This window comes from Spodoptera frugiperda, chromosome 23 (assembly GCF_023101765.2).
Source record: "Spodoptera frugiperda isolate SF20-4 chromosome 23, AGI-APGP_CSIRO_Sfru_2.0, whole genome shotgun sequence".
Taxonomy (NCBI): Eukaryota; Metazoa; Arthropoda; class Insecta; order Lepidoptera; family Noctuidae; genus Spodoptera; species Spodoptera frugiperda.
Window position 1 is genome coordinate 2,600,441 of NC_064234.1, and position 26,296 is coordinate 2,626,736.

General features: G+C 35.9%; 1 protein-coding gene across 2 annotated transcripts in view; it reads left to right on the plus strand.

Annotated features, from left to right (window-relative positions):
* Positions 1 to 26,296, plus strand: part of LOC118267022 (TNF receptor-associated factor 4) — a 99,938-nt gene that overhangs the window by 12,415 nt on the left and 61,227 nt on the right. Inside the window, exons 1-2 of one of the 2 annotated variants that reach the window (XM_035580757.2) lie at positions 4,075 to 4,229; positions 16,926 to 16,977. In XM_035580757.2, the coding sequence (XP_035436650.1) occupies positions 4,195 to 4,229; positions 16,926 to 16,977 (87 nt within the window). In that variant the 5' untranslated portion in view covers positions 4,075 to 4,194. Of the gene's footprint in view, positions 1 to 4,074; positions 4,230 to 16,925; positions 16,978 to 26,296 lie in introns of those variants that run through there. The other variant, XM_050702804.1, reaches the window with a different exon arrangement.

Genomic DNA, 26,296 nt, shown 5'->3' on the forward strand with positions numbered 1-26,296 from the left:
ACAACGCAAGCGTTGTTTCACGTCGGTATTCTGCTCGGCCGTGGTATCACTTTGGTCGAGCCGGCCTATTCGTGCCGAAGCATGGCTCTCCTACACTTATATAGCAGAAGGGATAGGCAGAAGTAACAATTACGTCACGTAATATTTGAAAGTTAAGTTTTTTCCTTAGGTACCAGAGTTCAAAGTACTATCCGATGACAGTACTCACTGTTAACTTAAAATGGTGATAAAACAAAAGACATTTCAATCAACACTTGCAATGCACGGAGAATGCAAATGAACACTAAATGCGATCCGTCAATAAGTTTGGAATCAAACAGCCCATTGTTCGTGGTTTACGAGCGGCGCAGGAATGCTAACAGGAACTGAACTGGTAACCGAGCGATAACAAACAAGCTTCCTGGTTCCTGGACATAGGGTTCAATCTGAGATTACGATTGGTATTTTGTGGTGATTGCTGAAGAAATGACTGCCTCGTTGGTCGATTCGCAAGAGCTGCTGGACAAGAGGTCTCGGATTTGATTCCCGGGTCGAGTAAAGTATGACTGGGCTTTTATCCCGAAAGGCTTAGGCGTAGGTGCACATTAAGGCACTTAATGCTGCTATACTATGTACACTCACCTTCACCGTTTCTGTTATAAGTCCCATGTAATACAGGGTGAGCAAATTGCCATATACGTACTGGGCACACATATGAACAGGTCCGCTTATACTGTTGTGGTTTTTTCCTCTAAAGACCACTAAAGAATCAACCTGCATGGTTCTCTCACATTATCCTCTATTTCACTCTCTAGACTTTAAAAGAGCCTATGACCTCTGAGTTTGTTTTTCTCTCTGAGATAGGAAATCGGCCTCATCTAGCTATTTGAAATATGGACGTGTATAAGTGTTATTTTATAACCTACTTACAGAAATAAATATCATTTATCATTTACATCCAGACTCCGTGCTGACGAGAAATTTTCGAAAAACCTTGAAACTAAAATATAAGTAAATTCATTATTAAAAATAATAACAAGGAAACATGTTTGACCATGACATCAGAAAGGGTGATTTTACCAACTTTCCAATTGTAAATTTTTACTGGAATCTCGACCTTCTGTTCTAAGTAATAGAGGTGTTAGGGTGTGTGTTAAGTTAGTGCCGTGGAACATCCTGTGGTGTGCGCGTGCGCGGATGTGGTGTAGGTGGTAATAAAGCCATACTGTATGGTGAAGTCGATAGCCTTAAAACACGTGGGTTATATGCAAGGTACACTCGTTACTACATTTCATGTCGCAGCACAACAAGCTATCCTAAACTAACAAAATAAATTAGATTTTATTATCTGTTCTTTAAGGTTGAATTTGTATTGAAGAAGTTTGATAGTTTGGGGTAGGTTGACGTGCGCACATGTGATCAAATGCAGAAAATCAATGCAAGTTAAAATTTGAATTTACGTCTTCTTAGATTATTGTAATACATTGTTGAAGGTTTCATTTATTTCTTACACACGTACAAATATAAATACCAATTGGACCCATTATATACCATACATTTTTCAGGTTATTTAGTGGTTATCAAACAATGCAATATTACACTCTTGAATTAGGAATGGCTGTTATAATAGCAGCTCCTATCTCCTTGCATGAAATGTAAAATACTTACTTAATATTCCAACAAGTTTCAATTGGAAAAATCCTCTAGGTAATAAATTTACATGACCCGGAAATTGAACTGCAATGGTATCCGTTCGTGATTACTAGACCAACGAGGTAGCCGTAAAAGTTATGCTAGCAAGATTTATTTAACTATCTCATGCTAAATAGAATTACAAATTATTATTTAAGATCTCAAAATAAGTAATATTGATCTAATGATGTCACTCCTTTTAAAAATACCTAAAAAACTTAGTTCGTTGTGTTAAAACATGGCAACTTTACCATATTTTGGAACAAAAATCGTAATATATTTTTAACCATAAGATGCATAGAAACCAAAACTATATATTTAGAATTGTAGTCTATCTGGCTCACTTTACTGTAATGGTCATTATATACAAACGCTTACTTTAGCCGTAGTAAAGAAAAAACAACATGGGTAAAGATACCAAATTTTTGGCAACTTTATCTACGCGCCGTATTCATCGTGTATTGCATATTAAAGAGTTGTTGAGGTACAGAGGGCTTCGTCTAGGACTACTTCGTATTATAATGCAAACAATATGAGGAAATCTATAAAGATAACGGCTACACAGACAGTAGGTAAAGTTGCCACGGGTTTCATCGTAATTTACATACAAATAATTTGTTACGCTTGGGGTTGTCAAAAAAGGAGGAATTTTTTTTGACATGTATATTTAAAATAAAAAATTATAAACCTTAAACCTAAATTTAAAAAAATGCACAAATTTCTAACATAAATATTGTTCCCTTTTAAACTAAATTAAGTTCTAAAATTTTAAGTATTTATGTTTAAAATTGTAAAAAAGGCTACAAAATAATGTTTAATCCTTGACTTTTTAATTTTATGACTTCACTATCTCCATAGCTAATTTTAACATCACTTCCGTATAATTTTTATAGTGTCTAGCTCCGAGTTTTCTGCGGTTTTGTTTCATGGGAGCCATTTTGGCTCTAAAACAAAAGGTATTATTAAATACATTATAACTTATCATCCAGGATATTCACTATTATGCTGTGAAATTTAGGTATTCGAAAATGGTTACATACACACAAACAAGAAAAAAACATTTATTGCCAACCCTAACTGTAGGTAAATTTGCCACAAAGCAGGCCGTGGCAACTTTACCTAACCTGTGTCAACATTACCGAAGCGATTATTTATCAATAAATTAAAGAAAAAGCAATTGCTGACATTACAACAGTAATCTCAACTATAATATACATACAAGATCAAAATTTCACTCGCCTGTGACAAATAATTAAGGCTCTGTAAGCACAATTTAGGAACAACTAACTTTTAGCACATTTTCACGCACTACACTGTGACGGCCATTACTGGCACAATAGCAGTCTTGCGTCTACGCAAAATATAGTAAATATTTTCCTCATAATGTCTAAAAAATACTACTATTACAAAACAGAATTAGATTGGGTAGATTTTTAGATAAATGAGTTTATACCGAATACCTATAGTACGGTAAAGTTGCCAAGGGTCTGGTAAAGTTGCCATAGTTTACCGGTATCTAATGAATTTCCAAAGGATAGTTACCGATGTTACTTATGTGTTAGGTAAAATAGTTCAATTATCTAAAATCAATGGATTTAAGGTTAGATAATGTAACCAATTCTAAGAATTTATTTTTGAAGTTTACTTGCTTTTTTGGTTCCATTCACAAATTGTTTTACAATTTATTTTCAAGTACTTGTTGTCTGATAAAACCAGGAGCAATACAACAAAGATGCAGAGATGTGAATTCTGGAACTGCGGACTACCTAGCAGGTTTACCGGGGCTCCAACTTGAAAAGCAGGAGTAGGAACGGGGTGGTTTTTAGTCAGTAAGAGTCTGACACTCCCTCTCGCCTCGCCTAAGGCGGTAGAAGTCATTGAATAATTTTCCCTCCTCAAAAAAAGACATGTGAATTGACTAAACTTCAGTACCAAAATCACTTTAAATACACGAACAACCCAATACCTAGTTTGGAGTCTTAAGCATACGCTTACTGCTTAGTAAGCTTACGAAAATTCACTGCGCAAATATTTACTCTGATGCTAGGTAAAACTGCACGTAAGTTCAAACTAAAGGTCCCAGCAACAATGTAACGAGGGTTCCCACCTGTTATCTCCAGTAATAAAGAGAGCCCGTATAATGAGTCTTCAAACCGATCCATTGTTTGTCACTCGGCCAGAACTGACGCGAACGTCGACCGACCAACACGCGCAACGATCATCGGCTCTGGCAAACAGAGTAGAAATACACGAATCGATCTAAACGCGGAATCCATAACCATAACAGAAAAATAGAAAATTGCATAACGATAACGGAAAAATTAAAATAAGAAAGTGAATTTTTAAATTTTTAATATAACGGAAAAATAGAACACGAACTTTTTTCTTTTTTTCGTATTTTCAAATTTCGAGTGCGTTCGAAATCGTGCGATTGGAAAATTGGATTAAACATTTTATGACATTTGAATATTTTTGTGGAAGTTTTTTTTTTGGAAAATTCAGTTGTGAAGTGACGTTTCCGAGATGACCCCTGTTGGGCTTCTATTCAAAGTGAACAGGTAGGTGTCGTTCACATGTGTCTTGCTAGATAGTGTTAAATATTGAACATGGGATGTGTTAATGTGTGCTGTGCTTGGAACATTGTTATTCCACTGATGTTCTCTATTGTAATGGTTTCGAGTGAGACTCGGCTAAAGGATCTCGCTTTAAGATTATACTTATTGTTGATCAGTTCCCTTGGTGAATGCATAATGTTTTACTTTTAAAACTGTCTACTTTCTGGTCTTAATTTAGTTCTGATACATACTTTGTATGTGAGTATTTTTAAAGTTACTTTGCAATAATATTGTTTTGTTGGATTGTTTAAATAAAAGTTCTGATGATATAAATTTTATATGGTAGTTATAGCAATTCTCCATTAATGTAGTAATTAATTTATATCTTTACTAAATAAAATTATAATTTGATACCCGTACTATGTTGATTTTTTATGATTTGATTGCTAATTATTTAATTGTTGGTGTACAGTTTTACTTAAAAAGATTTATTTTTATGCGGAAAAAGGAAAAAATACAATTTCCGACTAGTCTAAAATTTTAATATGAATAGAAGAATTGAGATAAAAACGATGATAGATGTAAGATTCCCACGTTGTGGGCGTGTGCAACAAATTCTAGTTATTAACAAAGATATATAACTACGAGCGACGATTCGTCATGTCTGTCGTGATCGTGCGTGCAATACACACTTTAATTGTTACAACCTGATGTTTTGGTGCTTTTTTCTTCATTTTTTTTTTAAATGTAATGTCCTTGGTGTGGTGTCAGGGTCAATCAAAGCATTTTTGTATCGATTTTCGAAGTAAGTGCCTATGTAGCATTTAAAAAAAAACATTGTGTGTGAGGAAATCTTAGTGTCCTCCTGTGCCGGTTGCGTTTCTAAACATAAAATTTCACATACATATGACATCCAGACCCGAAACAACAATTCGTGGATCACACAAACAGTTGGTCCGTGCGGGAATCGAACCCGGTACACCTTGCGTTGCAGCCGGTTGAGCCAGCCACCGTATAGATCAAGACTAGATCAGAGACATCAGGATAGATCAAGACTCTTGAATGAAATTCTTTAAAAATAAGTATAATTTTATGTGATAAAGACTGCACCTCGAGAAATAAAAAAAAATGTTGCAAGTAGTTAGGTAGGTAGAATAAAAAGTACAGCATATTTGGCAATGACCTTGAGACAAAAATATACAACAAAAAAAAAAAACCTTAAAAACTTCTAATATAGCTATACTTATCCAGTTTTTTTCAATCTCGGGGTGAGATACCGTTACTAGCTGGAACACTGCTTACCCCACAAGAACAAGCACCACATGAATACGCATAGGAGTTGCATAGTTTTTGCTTGTTCTGTTACGAGCGAGCGTGAAGATATTTTAAACCGACTTCATTACTATTTCCATGTGGTTGTGTATGTATCCAGTTGATTGGAGGGAAGTTTCATTAGGGCTGAGCGAAATTATATTTACCTAGTTTTTTTTATTTGAAGATATATATTTTTTTAAGGGGGAAAGTCATTCATTGACTTCTCTCGCTTTGGGCGAGGCGAGAGGGAGAATGTCAGACTCTTACTGATTAAAAACCACCCCGTTCCTACTCCTGCTTTTCGAGCCGGAGCCCCGGTAAAACCGGATCAAGAGATATACACACATAAAGTATAAGTACCTACCTACCTTATGGTAGTTATTGGTACCTAGTTTTATATTAAGGCCTGACTTGCTGAGTAGTCGTTGAACTACATACAATTCTGAAGTCCGAATACCCAGTCTTAGTACGATAAGAAACCTTAGGAGTCGCCATCTCGCCTGGTGATAAGCGATGATGTGGCCAACGATGGAGCATGCCAACCTATGAGCAACTTGTTCACTCAGGACCCGGGACTTGAAAACTTGAAGACTATGGGTATATAAGAACCAAAAATGCTAAATAATATAATTATGTTCAATATTTTGTTAACTGTATTATATTTTACATAAAAAAAGTAAGTTGTGATGACAGCCCTACCAAGTAAGGCTAGAACTAGACTACACATAGACTGCCTATAGTGGCAAAGTGAAGGAAGATCTAATTACTAGCCAGCTAACTGTTATTTGATGTACCTACTCGATACCTGGCCCCTGCGAGGCGCCATGCCGACGAACGCATGTCTATTTACCAAACATATTGTTTTAATAACAATTTACACAGTTGTTTACCCAACAAACATATTGTTTGATAACAAGTGTGAGAGGGCCATGCTTCTACACGAGTGGGCCGGCTCGACCGGAGCGACACCACGACCTCACAGAAAACCGACGTGAAACAACGCTTGCGTTGTGTTTCATTGTGAGAGTGAGGTTACCGTCGCCCAATTATCCTGCTTCCCAATCCTAGATTCCCCAACAACCCTTAAATTCCTAACACCAAAAGGCCAGCAATGCACTTGTAATGCCTCTGGTGTTTCGGGTGTCCCTGGGCGGCGGCGATTGCTTACCATCAGGTGATTTTTTTTATGGTAAAGCCGGTAAACGAGCATACCTTTTACTGGCTTATAGCATAAAAAAACTTCATATCAAAATATCTACCAACGAAATATACATCAGCACTTCCTTTGACCCGCGAATCGAATCTAAAACCCCGTAGGTACCTTCACGACCCATAACAAAGAAGTAATCAAGCCTATGGCGAATGCCAGGAAGTAAGGTTTAAAAAGTTCATTATATTGTTGTCATGGCAACCCGGATGTATGGCTTCGCTATCAAAGTAGTTATTTTTTGCAAATATTCTTGGTACCTATTTATACTATAACAGTTACTTGGTGACTGGTACCTCTATCGACTTCCTATGGTAAACGGATGTTTTGCGGTATTTTACTTAAGTTTATTTTTAATTAAAGTTCCTTTCTGATTGGTGGAGTTAAGAAAGAGACTGCAGGAGGATTGGGACTCTGCTCTAAGAGGCGTAGTATAACTCCGGTCGACCCGGACCATTCGTGCCAAAGCGTGGCTCTCGCAAATCAGGATTTTTACTCCCATTTTTTAGGGGGGAAAATCATCCAATAACTTTTTTGTCTCGGGCGAGGTGACAGGGTGTGTCAGACTCTTACTAACAAAAAACCACCCCGTTCCTACTCCTGCTTTGCAAGCCGGAGCCTTGGTAAACCCGCTAGGCAGTCTGCAGCTCCGATTCAGAAATATACGTGTAAAATTGTGTGTGTAGCGATACTAAAAATTGATTATAGCAATATTAACAGTACTTATATTCTTTTGACCTTTTGTTTTATTACGTTTATATCTAAAAGTTAGGCCTCTGCTGATCCGCCGTGACTGAGCGCTAGTCATGCGTTCAACATACACCCACACTCCACAGATTAGATATAAGTGCATATATACACTACACAATAGTGTTACAACGAGATAATGGGGCTTTTAATATGTATAACATAACATTTACTTAGGTAGAAATGTAAGCAACTTTGTATCTTATTTTAATCTTAGTAAGGTTGTCTGTTCTACCCAATCTCTTTCTCAACCAATTTTCTTAAAATTCCATTTTCTTCTTGAAAACTGAACCCTAAATGTCAGTAGGCCTAATCCGGAATACCTAGCGGGTTTACCGGGACTCCGGTTCGAAAAGCAGGAGTAGGAACGGAGTGAGTTTTAGTTAGTAAGAGTCTAACACTCCCCTTCGCCTCGGCCAGGGCGGAAGAAGACATAGGATGACATTCCCCCCTTAAAAAAAAAAATGCCCTTTGTTACACGTGGCTACTGAAACTAGATATTCTGAAACACGATAATACGACCCCAAAAAAGCAGTAAATCCGCAAACAATCACGTAAACAATGTTTATGAATGAAAACTGAATGTAACGTGCGCATGAGTTGTTGGCAGTACAATGTTCGTTGAACTAAGTTTGTACGTAACCACATACGAGTAACTACGAATTGTGATTTAACACTCATGCATATTCACACATACGCTCATTAACCACGCTAATAGGCTGTAGACGATAATAATGATTTATTGGTTAATACCGATGATATATTATGTACAGTTATGTGATTGACAAATTGAAGAGATGATTTCAATCTTTGTTCAGACGATAGAATAAAAATTAAGTGGCAAAGCACGGGATAAATAATTCAATTTAAATTTTGATGAAAAAGAAGAGAACGATATTGTGAAAGGATTGTGTGAGGCACGATATTAGATATAACTACAGCAGATAATGCAATAAACACACTGTACCGACATTAAGTAAAACCACTGGAAAAGGAAACCCTTACTACCTTACCTACACTAGCTGTTTCATCCCCTGCTTATAATATTCTTCAATAAAAGCATTATCAATACAAGAATTATTCCGGAGATTAGCGCGTTCAAAACTTTTCGGCTTTATATTAAAGTAATATAATTATTGTTCGATAGAATAATTTTAAAGGTAATTCTGGAACTTAAAACTTATTATTTAAATGAAAATACACGACTGAGCTACAAGTCTTATAATTTTATTCAGGGACAAGAGTGACACAGCTAATGTATGCAATTTGACCAGAGCCAAACAGCTATTGACACTACAAAATGTATATGGTTTGCAATCAGCAAACTAATCACAACATAATATTATTTACTAGCGACCCACCCCAGCTTCTCATGGGTGCAATGGTGCAAATTATGCATGTATTATCGATATAAACCTTCCTCTTGAATAACTCTATCCATTAAAAAAAACCGCATCAAAATCCGTTGCGAAGTTTTAAATAATTTAAGCTTACAAAGGGAAATAGGGGCAGAAAAAGCGATTTTGTTTTATACTATGTACTGATATTAAGTTATACAAAGTATTGATTTGTGTAAAATAACTTCAGCTCTGTGTACTCCTCAGTGGTATGATGTGATGTTCTGTGCAGTCAATACTGGCGATGGTGATAGTTTACAAGATAAGTGCCAGAACCAGTGTGTAGCCACAGCCGCGGCCGGTGAAACTGATACAGATGGGAAAACGCGGCGCTGTCCGTCGGATATCGCATTACTTAACTTGTCACGAGTTATCTTAAGGGGTAGGCAGAAGTGGATAAAGAATTATAATGTGCATTCATTAAATAAAGGCCGTCGTGGAAATCGCTGAGAGAGGCCTATGTATGTTCAGCTGTGGATGTCTTGTGGCTGATATTGATGATGATGTTAATGAAATAAAAGGTCGGAATGAGTGGTTACTCGGCTGCTAAGCTGCCTTGGTAACATAGTTATGATTCTTATTTTATTCTAGATTTTAGATTTCGATCTTTTCGTATTGTTCGGAATTTGTGTAGAATTGTAAAAGTCTAACTGCCTTGTTAGTGGTCGCATGTGCGACTCGCAAGCGATCTCGGTTTCGATTCCCAGGTTGGGCAAAGTATTAATAGGCCTTTTTTCAGTTAATTTTCAAAAAATCTCAGTCCTGACACGGAGTCCAGAATTGCTAAGTAGGTATAGGCTCACTCCCTATTACAGTGCATTATGTCCCGTATTGCCTCCTATGCCTACCTCTTAGGAGATAAAAGTCGTGAGTTTAAACTTTAGATTCTAGGTTTTAAAATATGTAGTACCCGAATATCATAAAAGTACCCTTTTTTGTTAAGGGGGAAAATCATCCAAATACTTCCTTCGCCTTGGGAGAGGCGAGAGGAATTGTGTGACTCTTACCGACTAAAAACCACCCCGTTCTACTCTTAACACTCTAAGCAGACTGCAGCTCCGGATAAAATTACCCTTGTGTTTGAAGAGAGTAGTAAACTTACTTAATAAGTGAAGTAATTGTGTACAGCAGTGGACATTTTGAGGCAAACAAAGAATTGCTGATCATTACAAATTGATACAAAGTGCAATGCCAACAGACTCGGTTCCTAACTCCAAACTGTTGATAGTGACATTTTCTATACGAAATACAATACCTTGAAACTCAATAACACCTAAACTATCACGAACAACACTTTAATACTAACTCGATATGAATAGTCAGCACAAAGTGCCGTTACCGACCACACTATCCGAGTAAACAACGTAATCGATAGGATCTATGCGAATTAAAACCTTTATTTATTAATCGATTTCACACAAAACAAGAATCGATTCGAAAGTATTTATCGAGTAAATTGTCATTTGAAACCGATGTGCAATTATGTTCTTTTTATGGTATGAGCCGGTAAATGAGCAGATGGATCACCTGATGGTAAGCAATCGCTACCGCCCATGGACACCCGAAACGACACACACTAGAGGCGTTACAAGTGCGTTGCCGGCCTTTTGGGGATTGGGTTGTTGGGGAATTGGGGCTTGGGAAGAGGGGTAATTGGGCCTCCGGCTCCGGTAACCTCACTCACACAACGAAATACAACACACGTTTCACGTCGATTTTCTGTGAGGCCGTGGTATCACTCCGGTCGAGCCGACCCATTCGTGCCGAAGCCTGACTCTCCCACACTAATAATATCACTGTGTATAATTGTGAATTATATTTATCGTCTGATATCGAGGTTAAGTGCAATATCTACAGGGAATTTTACATCCCGAAATTTCGATTGAAATAATAATCATGTGTCCAATTCCTGGACACATACAAGGCCATAATATTGCCTTTTCGAAAAACCTATTTACCTAACTGGCTAAATGCTTATATCGCTAATAGAGGCGGAAAATCTCACGATGCAATCGGAAGGTTTTACTATCAAGAGGCATATTAGCCCACTAAGTAACTGCTACGGAGAATTTCTTATTGGAAATAACCTGGTCATATTTTTCTTGATCCGGGTCATGCATATAAACATTCATACATAGTACATACATTTTATACATGTACTTCTTTTTAACTAACTTCAAAAAAAGGAGATTATGAGATTTGTTTTGTATATATGTGAGTATGTTTGTGGCGTGCTTATCTCGCGTTTGGATCAATCGATTTTGATGCAGTTTTCAGCATAGTATTTTTCTGACTTAGGAGAAGTTTTAAGGTATAATACCTGACTTAAAAAAATGAACGTCCTTACTTCAAATCTTGAAGGAGGTTCCTTTGTTTAAAAAAAGTGTTAGTAACCTTTTTAATAATACGGTTGATTATCTCCGTAGACGTAAAGAGAGGCATATAAAAGAAACAAATTACATATTAACAAAAGGTGTTCATTCTAAATAGCTAGCTTACTTAATTTTTTAACAAAATATAACAAACGAATATAAACACGAAGACATGAAAGACACACATAGTTAACTACCTAAAAAACTCAATAAACGATCATCCAATCTGGTAGTTAAGCTAACTTTTATTGTGCCTGCTACTTATCTTGAAGCGTTAATTGCATAGGAATTAACCGAGGGAACTAACTGTAATCTTAAACAATAGGATTTGTTGCGAGCTTATGTTTTCTACGGTTTACAAAAACTAGTGTGGTTGGGGTATAAAATAAACTTAATAGCTGTAATGTTATAAAAGTATTTGGTACTAGGTGTTGTTCCGCGGCTTTGCCTATTTATACGTTTTTTATGGTATAAGCCGTTAAACGAGTAGACGGATCACTTGATGGCAAGCAATTACCGCCGCCCATGGAACACCAGAAGCGTTGCTTTGTGCACCTTTTGGGGATAAAGAATTTAAGGGTTGTTGGGGAATCGGGGATTGGGAAGGTAGGTATAGTGTCTCCGGTAACCTCGCTCACACAAAGAAACACAATGCAAGCATGGTTCCACGTCGGTTTTCTGTGAGGCCGTTGTATCAGTCCGGTCGACCCGGTCCACTCGTGTCGAAGCATGACACTCTATTTGTTCTCCATTTATCTCTATTTGTAAACAATGTCATCCCATAGCATCTGTAAATAAAAATCATGCTGTAAAATTGCTTCATTTATTATTTTGGTTAATCTACGACCTGAAATAACACTCACTAATACCAGTTGTGCTTTGCCAGACCTGAGGACTTAACGTAGAACGTAGTGCCTCCCTACAATTAAGTAACAAAAAATCACAACAATCTATCGATAAACAATTAAACAATCGACTAATATAATCGATTGTGTTACATCACTACAAATCCCACACATCCACTCAAAATGCAAGTGTGTTAAATATATGCGATTGAATGTTGCATTTGTACATTGTAAGTACATAGAACGTACATACTAGATGGACATACAAACAAATGTATTTCTTACAATGTATTGAATTGAATTGAGGAAACAATTTGTTGGCTTGTTATTATATTTATATGTAAGTAGATTTTGTTGTGAATGAAAATTGATTTTCGAGAATTGGTCATGTGGAGAGGTAACGGTATCTACCGACTACCAAGAGTAATATAAAACAAAGTCCCTCCTCATCGGTCTATATGTTCTCCATGAGCTCAAAAACCACTGATTAGATTTTTATGCAGTTTCCCTGGAGTATACATATACATTACTGTATATGTATGAGTCCGAGTAGACTGAATCTTAAATGATACTAGGAGGGTAACGGCAATTTGAAAAGATTTCTCCTAGCTAAATAGAATGATTAGATTTATCTAAGTTCTAGTTCTAAATTCCAAATCAAGCATATTTTTCTCAACCAAGGTTTATCAATTTAGTTGCTTCACTCACTCACTCACTCACTGTTCAGACTGTTTACACTTTTACCTACCCTGTTGGAAAGGATGGATTTTTTTAAGAGGTGGAAATCATCCAACGTCTTCTCCCGCCTTGGTTGCGGTGAGAGAAGCGATCCCAGTCCTCCACGGCTCCGTATCGGGTATCAGACCCCTGGGCCCCAACTCCAGTGGTCTCATGGCTCTTGCGGCGTGGAAACGATGGATGTGATGTTATAAACATGTTACTAATTAATTAGCGTTACATAATGTTTACATCGATGCAATAATTACGCATGTTACGGAGAACGGAACTAAAAGATTGATGGACAGTTAACTAACTTAACTAAGTATAACATAGTTAACTACATAACATAACACATAACTATTGTAATTGTAACATCTACACTAGTTAGATATCTATTTGTTAATTTGCTTAATCCATTCAAGTGTATTTCAAAGTCAAGAGTAGGAACGGGGTGATTTTTAGTCACTAAGACTCTGACATTGGATGATATTTCCCCCCTTACAAAAAGCTCAATGTGGGTTGACGACTTAAAACTTTTAATTAGAAATTATATTCGGAGAATATTATACAGTAACAAACCAGGTAGGTAACCTATATAAAGAACTAATTAGTCACCTAAGTAGGCACCCCATGCTTTAACCGACTTCAAAAATATGAATAACTTACTCAGTTTGATCTGTATGTACTTGTCCGCGATAATCATGCGATTGACTGATATTTGATGCGTTTTCAGAAAAGTATTTTTTATTTAAGAGCAAGTTTTGGAATAATGCCTAACTTCAAAAAATGAAGGTGGAAGTGATTTTATTAAACGTAGTTTATGGAAAATTATGTTAAAATAGTTCATTATTCTTCTTTATTTCACTGTAAGTAAACACTAATATTAAATCCGGAGAATATCGTCTTCTCAAGCAACATGCAAACAACAATCTAATTACAAACTAATCAACATAATTACTTATCTAAACATGGCGAATATTTCACTTACACGCTTACAATATGGTTTAATTATGTAAATATTGATGCGCCTGCGCACCGATCGCAACCCGTGACGTCATAATGAGCGGTGAGATGGTGCAACGAACGAAACACGCTATTTACATGTTTTTCCTTGTCAGCTGATGATTTATAACGATTTCTCTTTCTAATCGATTGTGATTTGCTGTGTGAAGTGGGAAGAGGAGTTCGGTTTAACTTCATTATCTGTTTATTGGACAGGACAGACAGACAGACTGACTGTGAGTATTGTATAAGCATTAATTAATTAATGCTTGGGGTGCTTTTCTACTAAATATGTGCTCTGTTACGTTGCTGTGGATGCGTTTGGTTTCCGCCAATCAAAACATAGCTCAGTACTGGTGGAAACGGGTTCAACTAAGATATGTTTTTTATATGGAAAGAAAACATCGTGAGGAAAATCAGCCAATGACTTCTCCCGCCTAGGGTGAGGCGGGAGGGAGTGTCAGACTCTTACTGACTAAAAACCACCCCGTTCCTTCTCCTGCTTTGAGCCGGAGCCCCGGTAACCTTTTACGTTGTCCGCAGCTCCGGAATCGTGAGGAAACCTGGGTTTATAAATGGGTTTAAAAAAATTGCTTGTAATAATTAAACTTAAGACATTGTCTTAATTTTTAGTTCATATTCATTTACTTATGCATGTTACATTACAAAAAGTGATGGTTTCTCGTTAAATAGAACAGAAAGAGTTATAAAAAATAAAAAAGCAATGAAATCGAGTCAACGTAGAGCTATTTTTATCTCATAATCTATGCTACTGCGAAAGCATCTGCTGCAAAATACATTTCTATGCAAATTGTAAGTAAACACAAATACAATGTATTCAGAGTGGCGAGTGCGATACTCCCCTCTTACAAATATCTCGATTTAACGACCGAGACACCAATAAATCGATGCCTCTTCACGAACGATTGCATCGATTATACCGATTATTAAGCAAAACACTCGGACGGAAACATCGAGATCATCACTCGGCAAAAACTGCCATATCTCATGCGCGTGCGCATATAAAGAGACGCGCTACATAATTTTCTTCGCATTACCGGCTAATTACAAACGTCAGACGAAAAAATAAACGTTTTTATTGAGTGGAACTACTGTACATTGTGTTCGGATTATCTGTCAGAGTAAATTGTACTTTGGATGGTCTAGTATAGAGTTGATTTTTGGTTTTATTGGTTAGTGGATGCTGGATGTTAGGCGTTAAACTAATTAGACACGAACAGGTGATAACACTATAGTAAGCCACTTAATTGTGAAATGATTAATGGCTTTCTATTTCAAGTTCCTCGCGAAGGAACTGAAGAAAATCAATACACTAGTTGTACATGGAAATTTAATACTTGTAAAGATTTCTATAGCTTTTAAATTGTAGATTAGATTATGTATGAATAAAAGTAGCATTTCATAAATTATAATAATGATACGAATATTCAATGCAGAAATATTTTCCCATATCCATACTCTTGACGAGTTCGTTTGTTACGTTTTAAGTCTGCACCGCTAAATCGATTTTGATAAATCTTTGGCATAGAGAGATAGACGAGACTATTAAATAAATGAGCAAATAAGATGGGACGAATAAAGATTAAATTAAGTAAGAGAATGTTTTAGAGGTCAGTTTTAGATTTTTACATAATTGTAACAATACATAACTTAGGCTCTTACCTACCTTCTTAGGTACTTAAGTGAGTAAGTGACCAATCATTGACCAATCGTAGAATCGTTATGCGTATTTTATCAGCAGACGGGATCCGTCCGGTGTTCCGGCTATTATTGTCTATGCCTGACACTATTTAGCAAGTGGTATAACCGTGGACACAAGTGTTAACACTGTACATTATCTACTAATATATTTTAATTCTCTAATAAATTCAGTAAAAAAGAATCCTTTCAGTCACACGTTTACGTCTAAACGCCTAAATTTTAGTGTAGATTGTGTAGATGTAGAGTTAGATAGGAATAGTTAAAGATAAATTAATCAAAGTCAAAGCATTTATTTCAATTAAGCACTTTTGAAACGTCAAATTGAATTGTCTGTCATCTGTCAGTCAATGAACCTAGGTGCTCGTTCCAAAGTGTAGCTTCGATAAATATTTATTAAGCACGCGGATACAAAATATAAAAAAATCTAACTAAATAAGGAGGAGCAATCGTGTGAATAGAACGAGAAAATCTTCTGTTCTTTGTCGCAGCAATACGTCAAGACCAGTAGGGATACGGAAGTATGTGCGGTTAAAGGGTTAAAAATTAGATAAATCCTTCTAATACACAACTCCTATAAATAAATATGTCGATCGATCTTTAACTCAATAATGAATGTAAACAAAACAAAAGACTTCAGTCCCCCACAGTACCTCAGCAAAGTTATTGCTATGCCGACAGCAGCAGCATACTTGAACGATATACTTATCGTTAAACTAACTACATACTTAATTACCTGTTAAGTCTTAACTGCAGTAGTTAACTGACAAAAATGCCGCTTGCACCGTTTAAAACGTTTTGTATTGGTTTTCTTCGAATTTTCATGCGGATACTGGCTACTACGTATGTATGTGGCTATGAGTATGAGTGCTTTAATTTTAGTGTGAGTTGAGTTGCTTTTTATAAACTTACATGACAAATCCTTATGGTGGTTACTGCAGGAGCTGCGGACTGCCTGGCGGGTTACCTGTTCTCCGCCTCGAAAAGCAGGAGTAGGATCGGGGTGGTTTTTAGTCAGTAAGAGTCTGACCCTCCAACTCGCCTCGCCCAAATCGGGAGAAGACATTGGATGATTCAACCCTTCCCTTTAAAAACTGCTGGTAGCTGCGATGAATAAGTCGAGTATTTTTGCATATAAAATATGAACAATATGAATTGGATATTAGAGATTAGACTATAAGACATACCTTTACAGTTAGATATGTCTAATTAGGAAGAAAATATTATTTATCTGAAACTTAAGAGTTTTATAAGTAACAGCGATTTTATTATAACTTTCTATTGTCATACTTAAAAATGACTAGGTTAATTTAACATGATGAAATAAGACACCTAAGTAATGTCCAGAATAATTGAAGTTTCACATTTTGTTTCAGTGAGGGCCTGTTTACTTGTCCTGTGAATGCGTCTCCGGTCGATTATGCTAAGGTAAGCTTAGATATTATTTAAATTAAATTACTTGTCAATAAAATCTCTGTGAAAATATTCCATCATTATCATTCCACACACGTAAATTATAATTAATAATGCTACGCATTGTCCAATAAGCACAGTGCTTCCATCGATAACCTATTATCGTAAGCGCACGCGCCGATGCAGTACGGGTGGTCTCATTCACTACGTGGTTCCACCGGCTGTGGGTAGATGGCGCTGTTTACAACTTGCGGTCAAACCTCACTTGTTCCAATCGTAACTTTAAAATTCATTTTATTGACTCGTAAAACTAAAAGCTTTCTTAGAATGTGCTTAATATAAACAAATTTAATTAGCCCTTTTTGTGGTTTAAATGTTCATGTTTGTAGTAAGATTTAACCCCTTATTGCTTGTAGTTGTAAGAGAATTGGTGAAATTGGTATTAAATAACCAAATCAATTGGAATCTAACATATTAATTACTTAAAGTATGTACTCACTGCATAGTTTTATTGAGAAAAAGTGTTTAATATATTAAACACACCTTTGCTATTGAAAAATCAATACGCCTGCTTATGTCATTACATTTTCCAAACTGATTCAGTTATTATTATTAAATTAATATCGAAAACACCTCTATTACCAATTAGATAGTCAGGAACTAATAAATATCCACTTAAAATAACTTTATACCTTAGAATTCCTTATTACGACCATCGTATTGCGAAGGCACTCAAAGATCAAAGGAGATGACCAATAAAATTGCAGTTATCTCAAATAGCGATGCGTGTGCGCATACTTCTTGTAAACGATCAATTTTATTTCGCATTGCTTGAATTGTACTATCTTGTATGTATGTAAGTAATTTTTATGGGAAAAAATAGATTCAATGCCAATCTTGGTCACAGAAAATATTAGATTTCTTTATGGTAGATGGCAGCACAATCGGTTTAAATACATTGATTTAATTTTTCACAAATCATATTACATTTTATAGTTTTACCAGAATACACATTATATTAAAGTTTCAACGAAAAACAAACAATAGAATCGTAAATAGAATATCGTAAACATTGAACACGTGTCTCCCCCACTCCCCCACAGACTGGCATAATAAACGGTCCTGGGGGCATCATTGCGATCATAATAAAATTATTCATACGAGTAGTGCTATAAGCAAATATACTACATGCTTATTAATTTATCGAGGAGTATACTTACTTAGAAAGAGAGAGATGAGAGGTGTCAATGCAGTAGATAGCTCTGCGTTTAGATTGATCTAAGTATGATTTAGGATAAATAAGAACTTTGCTCTGATTAAGCTGCTTTTAAATTGTTTAGTTGGACAGAAACATGCGACAGAAGAGAGTAAAGTTTCATTATTAAAGTTACAAAGAATGCCATCCATAAGTTCTTATAGTACTGAAAAGCTTCACTCTAACAATAACACATGTGTCAAAGCAAAAAAACAAAGCATTAGATTCACATGAAACAAAAAATGCAGCAAAAAAAGTTACACACAACAAGACAATACAACATGCTGTAACTAAGGAATTATGTAATTTGGCACAGCATCTAAATTACAGGCACCGCACAGATCGCGGCGAATCAACCGTAATCGATCATTAATACATCGATTAAACACCAATTGTGCCTACAAAATCAAAACAAGATGATTTGGCACGCCAAATGCGCCGACGCACTATCTATCACCACATCCCACACAAAATTCAATCATAAATCCACTACTATTAAGTTGGATATCACTTAGCTCAGTCATTCACACATTGGTGTCACTCACCTCTTGCGACGACCTTGCAATGCTAACCAGTCACGCGACAATGTTTTTGTCTCTCTCACCCGGATTATGTCCGGTCGTAAAATGGTATTGCTGTCCCCTTCTAACAGTGCAAAGCCGTACGGTTGTTCTACTGTACTTTTAGAGCTGAGGAGCAATGTGGACTTTTTGACATTAGTTCGTGTTGTTGAATGTAGATGGCGTTGTGTTTATTTTTCATTTCTTATTATGCTTAAAGGAAAAATCGTAGTAATTTTGCACATTTTACAAGGCCGGAATGGAATCCCCTTAGTAAAAATTGTGTTAGCTAATTTTAAAGTCTGTTTATTATCATTTTAGGGTTCTACATACATTATTTTAGTAAGTTTTGTATTTTATTTATATAAATTTATTAAAAAGTATACTCTATTGTACAAAACTAAGTACTACTGTACCACAAAGATGTTCACTTAGACGAAAGCTCTAAGCTGAAATGTCCACTTCACTACCGTGTGTCAGGCCGCGCAATCTTACCGGGTGCGCGGGCGCAGGGCGTGAGAACCGGCGCGAGTGAGTGCGGAACAACGTTGCGATCTATGATACATTGGATAACAAGATTGCTGATTTGCTGCTGAATTGCTTGGGATCGAATTCTTTACGGCGGTGTTAAAGTAAATGTAGCTACCTACATATTTTGTTGAATATAACTTAACACCAAACCCGTAGACTTTAAGTTTAAAACAATACAAATTGCATTTATTTCATTTCAGTTCTCAGTTTAACATACCTATATGTAAGTATGTGTGTATGTTTGTGCGCGGTTCGGCCTTTGGCTGAACCGATTTTCCTTATTCTTTTCAGATCGATACTTGATGTTAAACAAAGTTACCTCCCGTTACAGGGCATCTAGATTTTGCAACACTTTCACGCCAGGATTACTAAACCAATTTAAATATATTTTAGAAATACTTAGAGATCATCAATATCTCTCGCTATTATTCCTTCATACATAGATAGACACTTTTTTAACTCCATTCTGAAATGACAGAATAAATCAAAGAATTTCTTCCATTCTGTGACACGCCGCAACCATGAATTCTCACGTGTGAGCAATTCTCTTCAATGTCCATCTTATGTCATTGTCACAGTCTCATAGCGTTCTGGGTTGTAATTATTGTTTTATGACATAATGTAACAAAGGCCCAATAAATGTCATAGACTCAGTCATTGATATGTCATGCTGGGAGCGGTTTGTTATGGAATTTTGTAACGGAATGTAAGGACGAGCCTATGATTTGTTTGAAGTTCAGCCTCAAAGTCTTCCGGAGTTGCGGACTACTTAGCGGGTTACCAGGGCTCCGGCTCGTAAAGCAGGAGTAGGAACGGGGTGGTTTATAGTCAGTGAGAGTCTGACACTCCCTTTCGCCTTTTTATATTACTTCGGATGTTACATTGCAAGTTATCTATCATCTTCATGCTTAATTCCATATTATTCCTAATAAAATCTATCTACTTTATGAACGTTTTTATACTTTTCCTTAAGCAAACATTGTTTTCTAATTACTAACTAAAGTAATTATATGCTCGAATAACACGGTAGATGGAGTCAGTTTTCATATAAATATTATCGAAGCATTTTCTGGTAATTGGAAATAACTTGACGTGTTTTATATTTGAATAACTAAACATGATATTATGATAGGCAAGCATTTTACTTGCTTTACTTGTCTACTCGGGTTTTAATCATAATATTGTTTGATTGTTTTAAACACTAATTGTATAGAGACAGACGGTAGTAAGGTTGTACCATCTCTTTTCATATCTACGAATGGTGGTGTAATTAAGCAAGACAATTACTAAATCAATCTATCGATACTTTAGAATATTTTAAACTACAAGAGTTACAATATTAGAACTTTGTAACTATAGGTGACGCTACGAATTTGTTACAATATTCTCTCACTTTAAAGTAGCGTTAAAACACGACTCAAGAAATTCAAATTACTCCTTAAAAAACTTCATCTGAATAAAACTACACGCCGACATCCCAACTTTAAAAAGAATAAACCCCCAACAACATTTTTGACAACACAAAACGAGACCAAATATTCAAATTCCCAGGGTCACAAACTCAAGATACTAGATCACACGATTATTATAATTAAATTCTAAATAATAGATAAACTTTACAAAGGAAATTTGACCCACAAACTGTTGGCTATCGGACACAAAAGGACCCATCAAGCGTGTATAAAGGACCATCTCTATTTACCCCTTTTTTTGAAGGAGCGTAATGATGCAAGTTCGGGACAAACTTGATTATTTTGTTGTATGGCAGTCGTCCGTGAAAAAAATATTCTTTGTTGTCTACTTACGCCCTAACGGATGGGGTATATGATACTTTAAGGAGTTTAGTGGTTGTGTTAGGGTGATAGAAATGGGAAATAGAAAAAAAATGTGTGAATTTTTTTAGAAGACATACTTTGCCGAGGAACTCGACTAGTTTCAAGCTATGCTAGAGGCTCATATTCATCAGCAGCACAGCATTTAGGTACGTTAGTAAGCCGATAACATAATTATTAATTTAGTATGTCTCACGAAAGTTATAATAAAATTAAAGAAATACATTACACTGTTGCATTTATCGTCTTAAAGGATTTTAATCCCCATTGAGGAATCTAGGTACCCTCCACAACCCAAAGAGGCAGTTAACAAAACTTTTTTACTATGAAAACATGCATACATCTTCCTAACTCATATCTAAAGATTATTACCCCATTGAAATATAAATTCTATATTCTCCACCCATTATTTTATGGGCATCAATAAAAAAATACAAAGCAAGATTGATCCTCGTACGCATAGATACAAGTCGTCATAAGTCATGGGCATTTTGAAGCGATCACACACTATAATACGGGTCCTAAAGGTTTTTGTATCGTAGCATTTAAATTAAAGATTAATCTGTTAGAAAATAATGCTCGCAGGATCACTGACCCCGTTTTCAAAAGGACCCAATTTGGACATATTCAAGAAATGAATTAAGGTTGGTTTATATTGAGGTGTCGCCTTGAGTGTAACATATTTGTGATTTGTATTATCGTCGTATATCTGTAGATAGTAGGAACCTATATTTTAAGTGTGAGAGAGCCATGCTTTGGCACGAATGGGTTGGCTCGACCTACAGAAATATACCACGGCCTCATAGAAAACCGACGCGAAACAATGCTTGCGTTGTGTTTCGTTGTGTGAGTGAGGTTATCGCAATTACCCTTAAATTATATTAAAAGGTGTTTTGGTTGTCCAGGGGCGGCAGCGATTGCTTACCATCAGATGATTCTTCAGCTCGTTTACCGGCTTATACCATAAAAAATGCTAATTGTTTCTCAAAGGTTTTTGAACGACCAACAAGTATTGCAGACGGATTAAGAATAAGTTCGAAAATCATAAGAACAATATAAAGTTTACATTAAAGATATCAACAACTTCAATTCTTTACAAAAATATATTAAACTGTTTAAGTTTAGAATGAAGCTTATATCTCAACCAAGTATGCGTGGTCACGACTGCCGTCCTTATAAGGATACTCATCACCAAGGTATCAAAGGGTATTTCAATGGATTGCAACACCATTTCGCAAGTGTGATCAGGTGTAAAACACTGCCTTGTCAATGACCTGAGATGTTGACTAACTTTACCAGAGATTATTGTAATAATAATACAAGAATATGTAATAGAGAAGACATTTAATATGGTGTTAAATAAGAAGCTAAAACTATTTTGGTTAAATTATCATTATTAAAGAGCATACTGATTTTTAAAAACAAAGGCCGGCAACGCACCTATGACTCCTCTGGTGTTGCGGGTGTCCATGGGCGGCGCTGATCGCTTACCATCAGGTGACTCGTTTGCTCGTTTGCCTCCTATTCCCAAAAAAAAAAAAAAAAAATCTAGATTATAGTATTAATCTTATTGTCTGGTTATTGGCATAATTGTTCAAAGACGTCTCCTTGTTTTGTTTCGATATTCATCATAATTATCAATCAGTCGTCTTCTTGCGTCTCTCCTCTTATGTACCAGATATTAAAGAGTAAGAGTCTAACCTAGGTTAGACTGGACATTTCATGTGTTGTACTGTAACAATAATTACTTTTGTTTGTGTTGTATTTTTATCGTCGAATAAATTATTTTTTATTTCTTTCTTTCTTTCATTTTAGACTTTTCTATTTCGCACCAGTTTTAGTGAGTCCATGGAAATAATGGAATCCGTTAAGTCTAGTAAGGTCTTTCAAAACGAAGCATGGCTTTCCCACATATTTTTCAACCAATAACTTTTACACCCCATATAACACAGCCCTAACAGTCCTTTTAATAGAAAAGAGGTTAAACGATATAAAATGCGTCGTAGGTTATTATGATGTAAAGTAGGTGCTAACAATGAAGATAAGATGAGTTGGTACGTGAGAGCACGCCGGGCTCCTGACGACTGCGACACTGAGGGACCGAGTGGACCCTGTTGTCTTACAGTATGACTCATAAGTCTCATAGTAACATGAGTTGTATGATAATGGATCTGTATCTAAAATGGACGTGTATTTCATTGGATTACATAAGCAGTATTGGTTTTCTTAAAGGTTTGATGGGAGAGGTGATGTTATTCGAAGATTGGGAAATTCGGAAGTTGGTAATTTTGGAGTTAGCAATGACGTTAAGATTTTACCCCGTAGTTGCAATTGTTTGTGTTTTAACAATAAAATTAAAATTTTATCATTTCTAAGATTTATTTATTTAATGTTGCCAGACACTAGGATTTTATCAAGTGTTGAAGGTGCATTTACAAACAAACAACTTCACCAAGACCCAGAAGAACAATTTGTGGATTATGTACGGGAATCGACCCCGCGACACGTTGCACGGCAAGGGTCAGAGCCCATTCGTCCCCTAAGATTCGCACCCTGTGCCCACTTGTCCCCTGCAATTTTTGAGGTGCCCATTCGTCCCCTGAAGAAGTACGAAAGTACATGTATATGTGTATACTGCAGCTTGGTAGTCCTGATACAGTCGCGCAGAAAAGGCTTAAATAAAAAATATAGTAATTCGGTAGATATCATGTCCATTTCAAATAAGATTTTTTTACGTTGCCCCACACTAGGATTTTCTCGAGGCAGCCAGTTGCCCAGCCACCGCATTAACCGTGCAGTCATATACATACAAAATCACAATGTCCTAGAAACTAACAAAATACAACTTTTTTACAAAAATCAGCCTTGATTGACCATCATATAAATTAACATCAAATATAAAATATTCAAAAAAAAATAGAACACATATCAACAGTAAATAATCACTTTTTATTTTTTTGTATATTTACCAACTACATACATGCAAAATCATAATAACTTAAATCCTAAAAAAATTATAACAGTACAAAAAAAAACTAAAATCACAGTAATTATTGAAGACTAGATAAATCTTTTTTTTGTATATTAACCAACTACATGTAAAATCGTAATAACTTAAATCTAAAAAATTATAACAGATTTATTAAATTAATTCCGTTAATAAACTGTTCACAAGTGTACTATGTTAACCGTTTCTTATGTAAAATATAGCTAATTTTATCTCAGGGTACCAATAGGCACCTGAATAGGTACCGAATCTTTAATTTATATTGTATACATATTAGAGGGGACGAATGGGTACCTTAAAAATAATATTTTTAATTAAAATATTAATTGGTCCCCTACCAGGAGACCAATGGGCACCTATATAGGGGCCGAATCTACAACTTTTATGCCGGGGGACGAATTTTAGGGGACGAATGGGCTCTGACCCCACGGCAACCAGTTGCCTAGCCCCCACGCCAACCGTGCAGTCTAGCACATCCTCTTCTCTTAATCCAAAGTCGGTTAGAACAACAACAACTAATCATATCTCCCCATAAAGAACATAAAGCCTATCCGGTGCCCATCAACAAGGAAATAACGAAGACGTCCTAATTAGCCAACAGAATTAGAAAGCAGGAACAACAATATAAACAGCAGTTAAGTATACAACCAACAGTTAACTAATACTAGTAAACCGTCAGAGCTTAGTACGAGTTTGTTCTACGTTAAATAGATCGAAATGTTACCGCGTTCGACGGTATGATTGGCCTGCTGTAATGAACCAACCAATCAGAAGGCTAAACGCGGTAACGTTCCGATCTCGTCAAATTCGTACTAGGCCCTCAGTTTAGTGACGTGACGCAACAGTAACCTTACGTTGAACTCAGTTCACAGAAGTTAACAATAAAGTTTATCTAAATACAGCATTAACGGTCATTTGAACCTTATCTCTACTTTCTCACGTTTGGAATTTTATTTGTCATGCGTACGCGCAGGGGTGAAAGTCATTGTAGTGTCCGACGCATGCGTAGATTACGCGGCTTATGAGATGTGCTCGGATCTGGAGTAATGGAGTTACTCGTAGTTATTATGGTTTTAATTTATGTTTGTTTGTTATGAAGATTAGTTAGTACTTGGATGTTCGTGTTACTTAGAATTTAATTTATATTTCGGTAAGGAAAGGTGATGCTGTAGTCTATATTGATACGGATATTTATCATTATCTGCGCAAAATTTTGTATTCCAGAAATCTCTTAAATTTTCTCTTAAATGATCTTTCAAATTCACAAAAACTTATAACTTATGTGTATATTTATCACCATCTCTTCTAGTTTTTAAAGATGTTTTTATAGTCGTATGGTCGTATCTAAATACCACTAAATAATTATAATATAATCCAAGATTGATTGAAAAGTTGTTAACTAAAATTGGCTCAAAATTAACAAATTAAGCCAGAACTTCATCATAATACAACATAATTCTATAAATAAAACAATAAGTCATATTTTATTAGTTCTTTTCACTGGTCCAAGAAGGAATGTTGCCTGTTTATTTTGAAACAACGTGTCCTTAATATGGGCTAGTGTATGGAAGGTGTATGGCTGTGTATGAACAGTGCATTCCATACACATCATGCACCGTGGAGCGACGTATTGACTGTAAATCATGGCAGTCATAGGTCACACATCTATGACCATCTCGTGTCTTTCGGATAGACAATTTGATGGGCTATTCTCAACTGTTTTGTAGCAGTAAATATAGGTACACAATTAAAGGAGTTAGTCCAGGATTTTTAGTATTAAATAAATAACTTAAAAGTTTTAACGAAACAATGATGTGGTACGGTTTATTTTTTTGGAAAATTAAAGTTTTGTAAGGATTAAGTTCACAGGGAGCCGCTGGATGTAGGTTGCTTCCAACCGGCCTATGTGGAAGTCATTGGGGGAAGCCTATGTTCAGCAGTGCGTTCATTGCTTTTCTATGGCTGATATGATGATGGTAATGAAGGATTAAACATTAGGGTTAATTTTTTTCGTTTTACATTTATTGATTTAATAGGATTAGCGATAATTTTGCTTATCCGAGTACTGTTCACACAATCAAGTATTTTTAATCTATCAGAACCCTTTCAAAAACGCTTATCAACAATTTTAAAGCCTCGATAACATAAT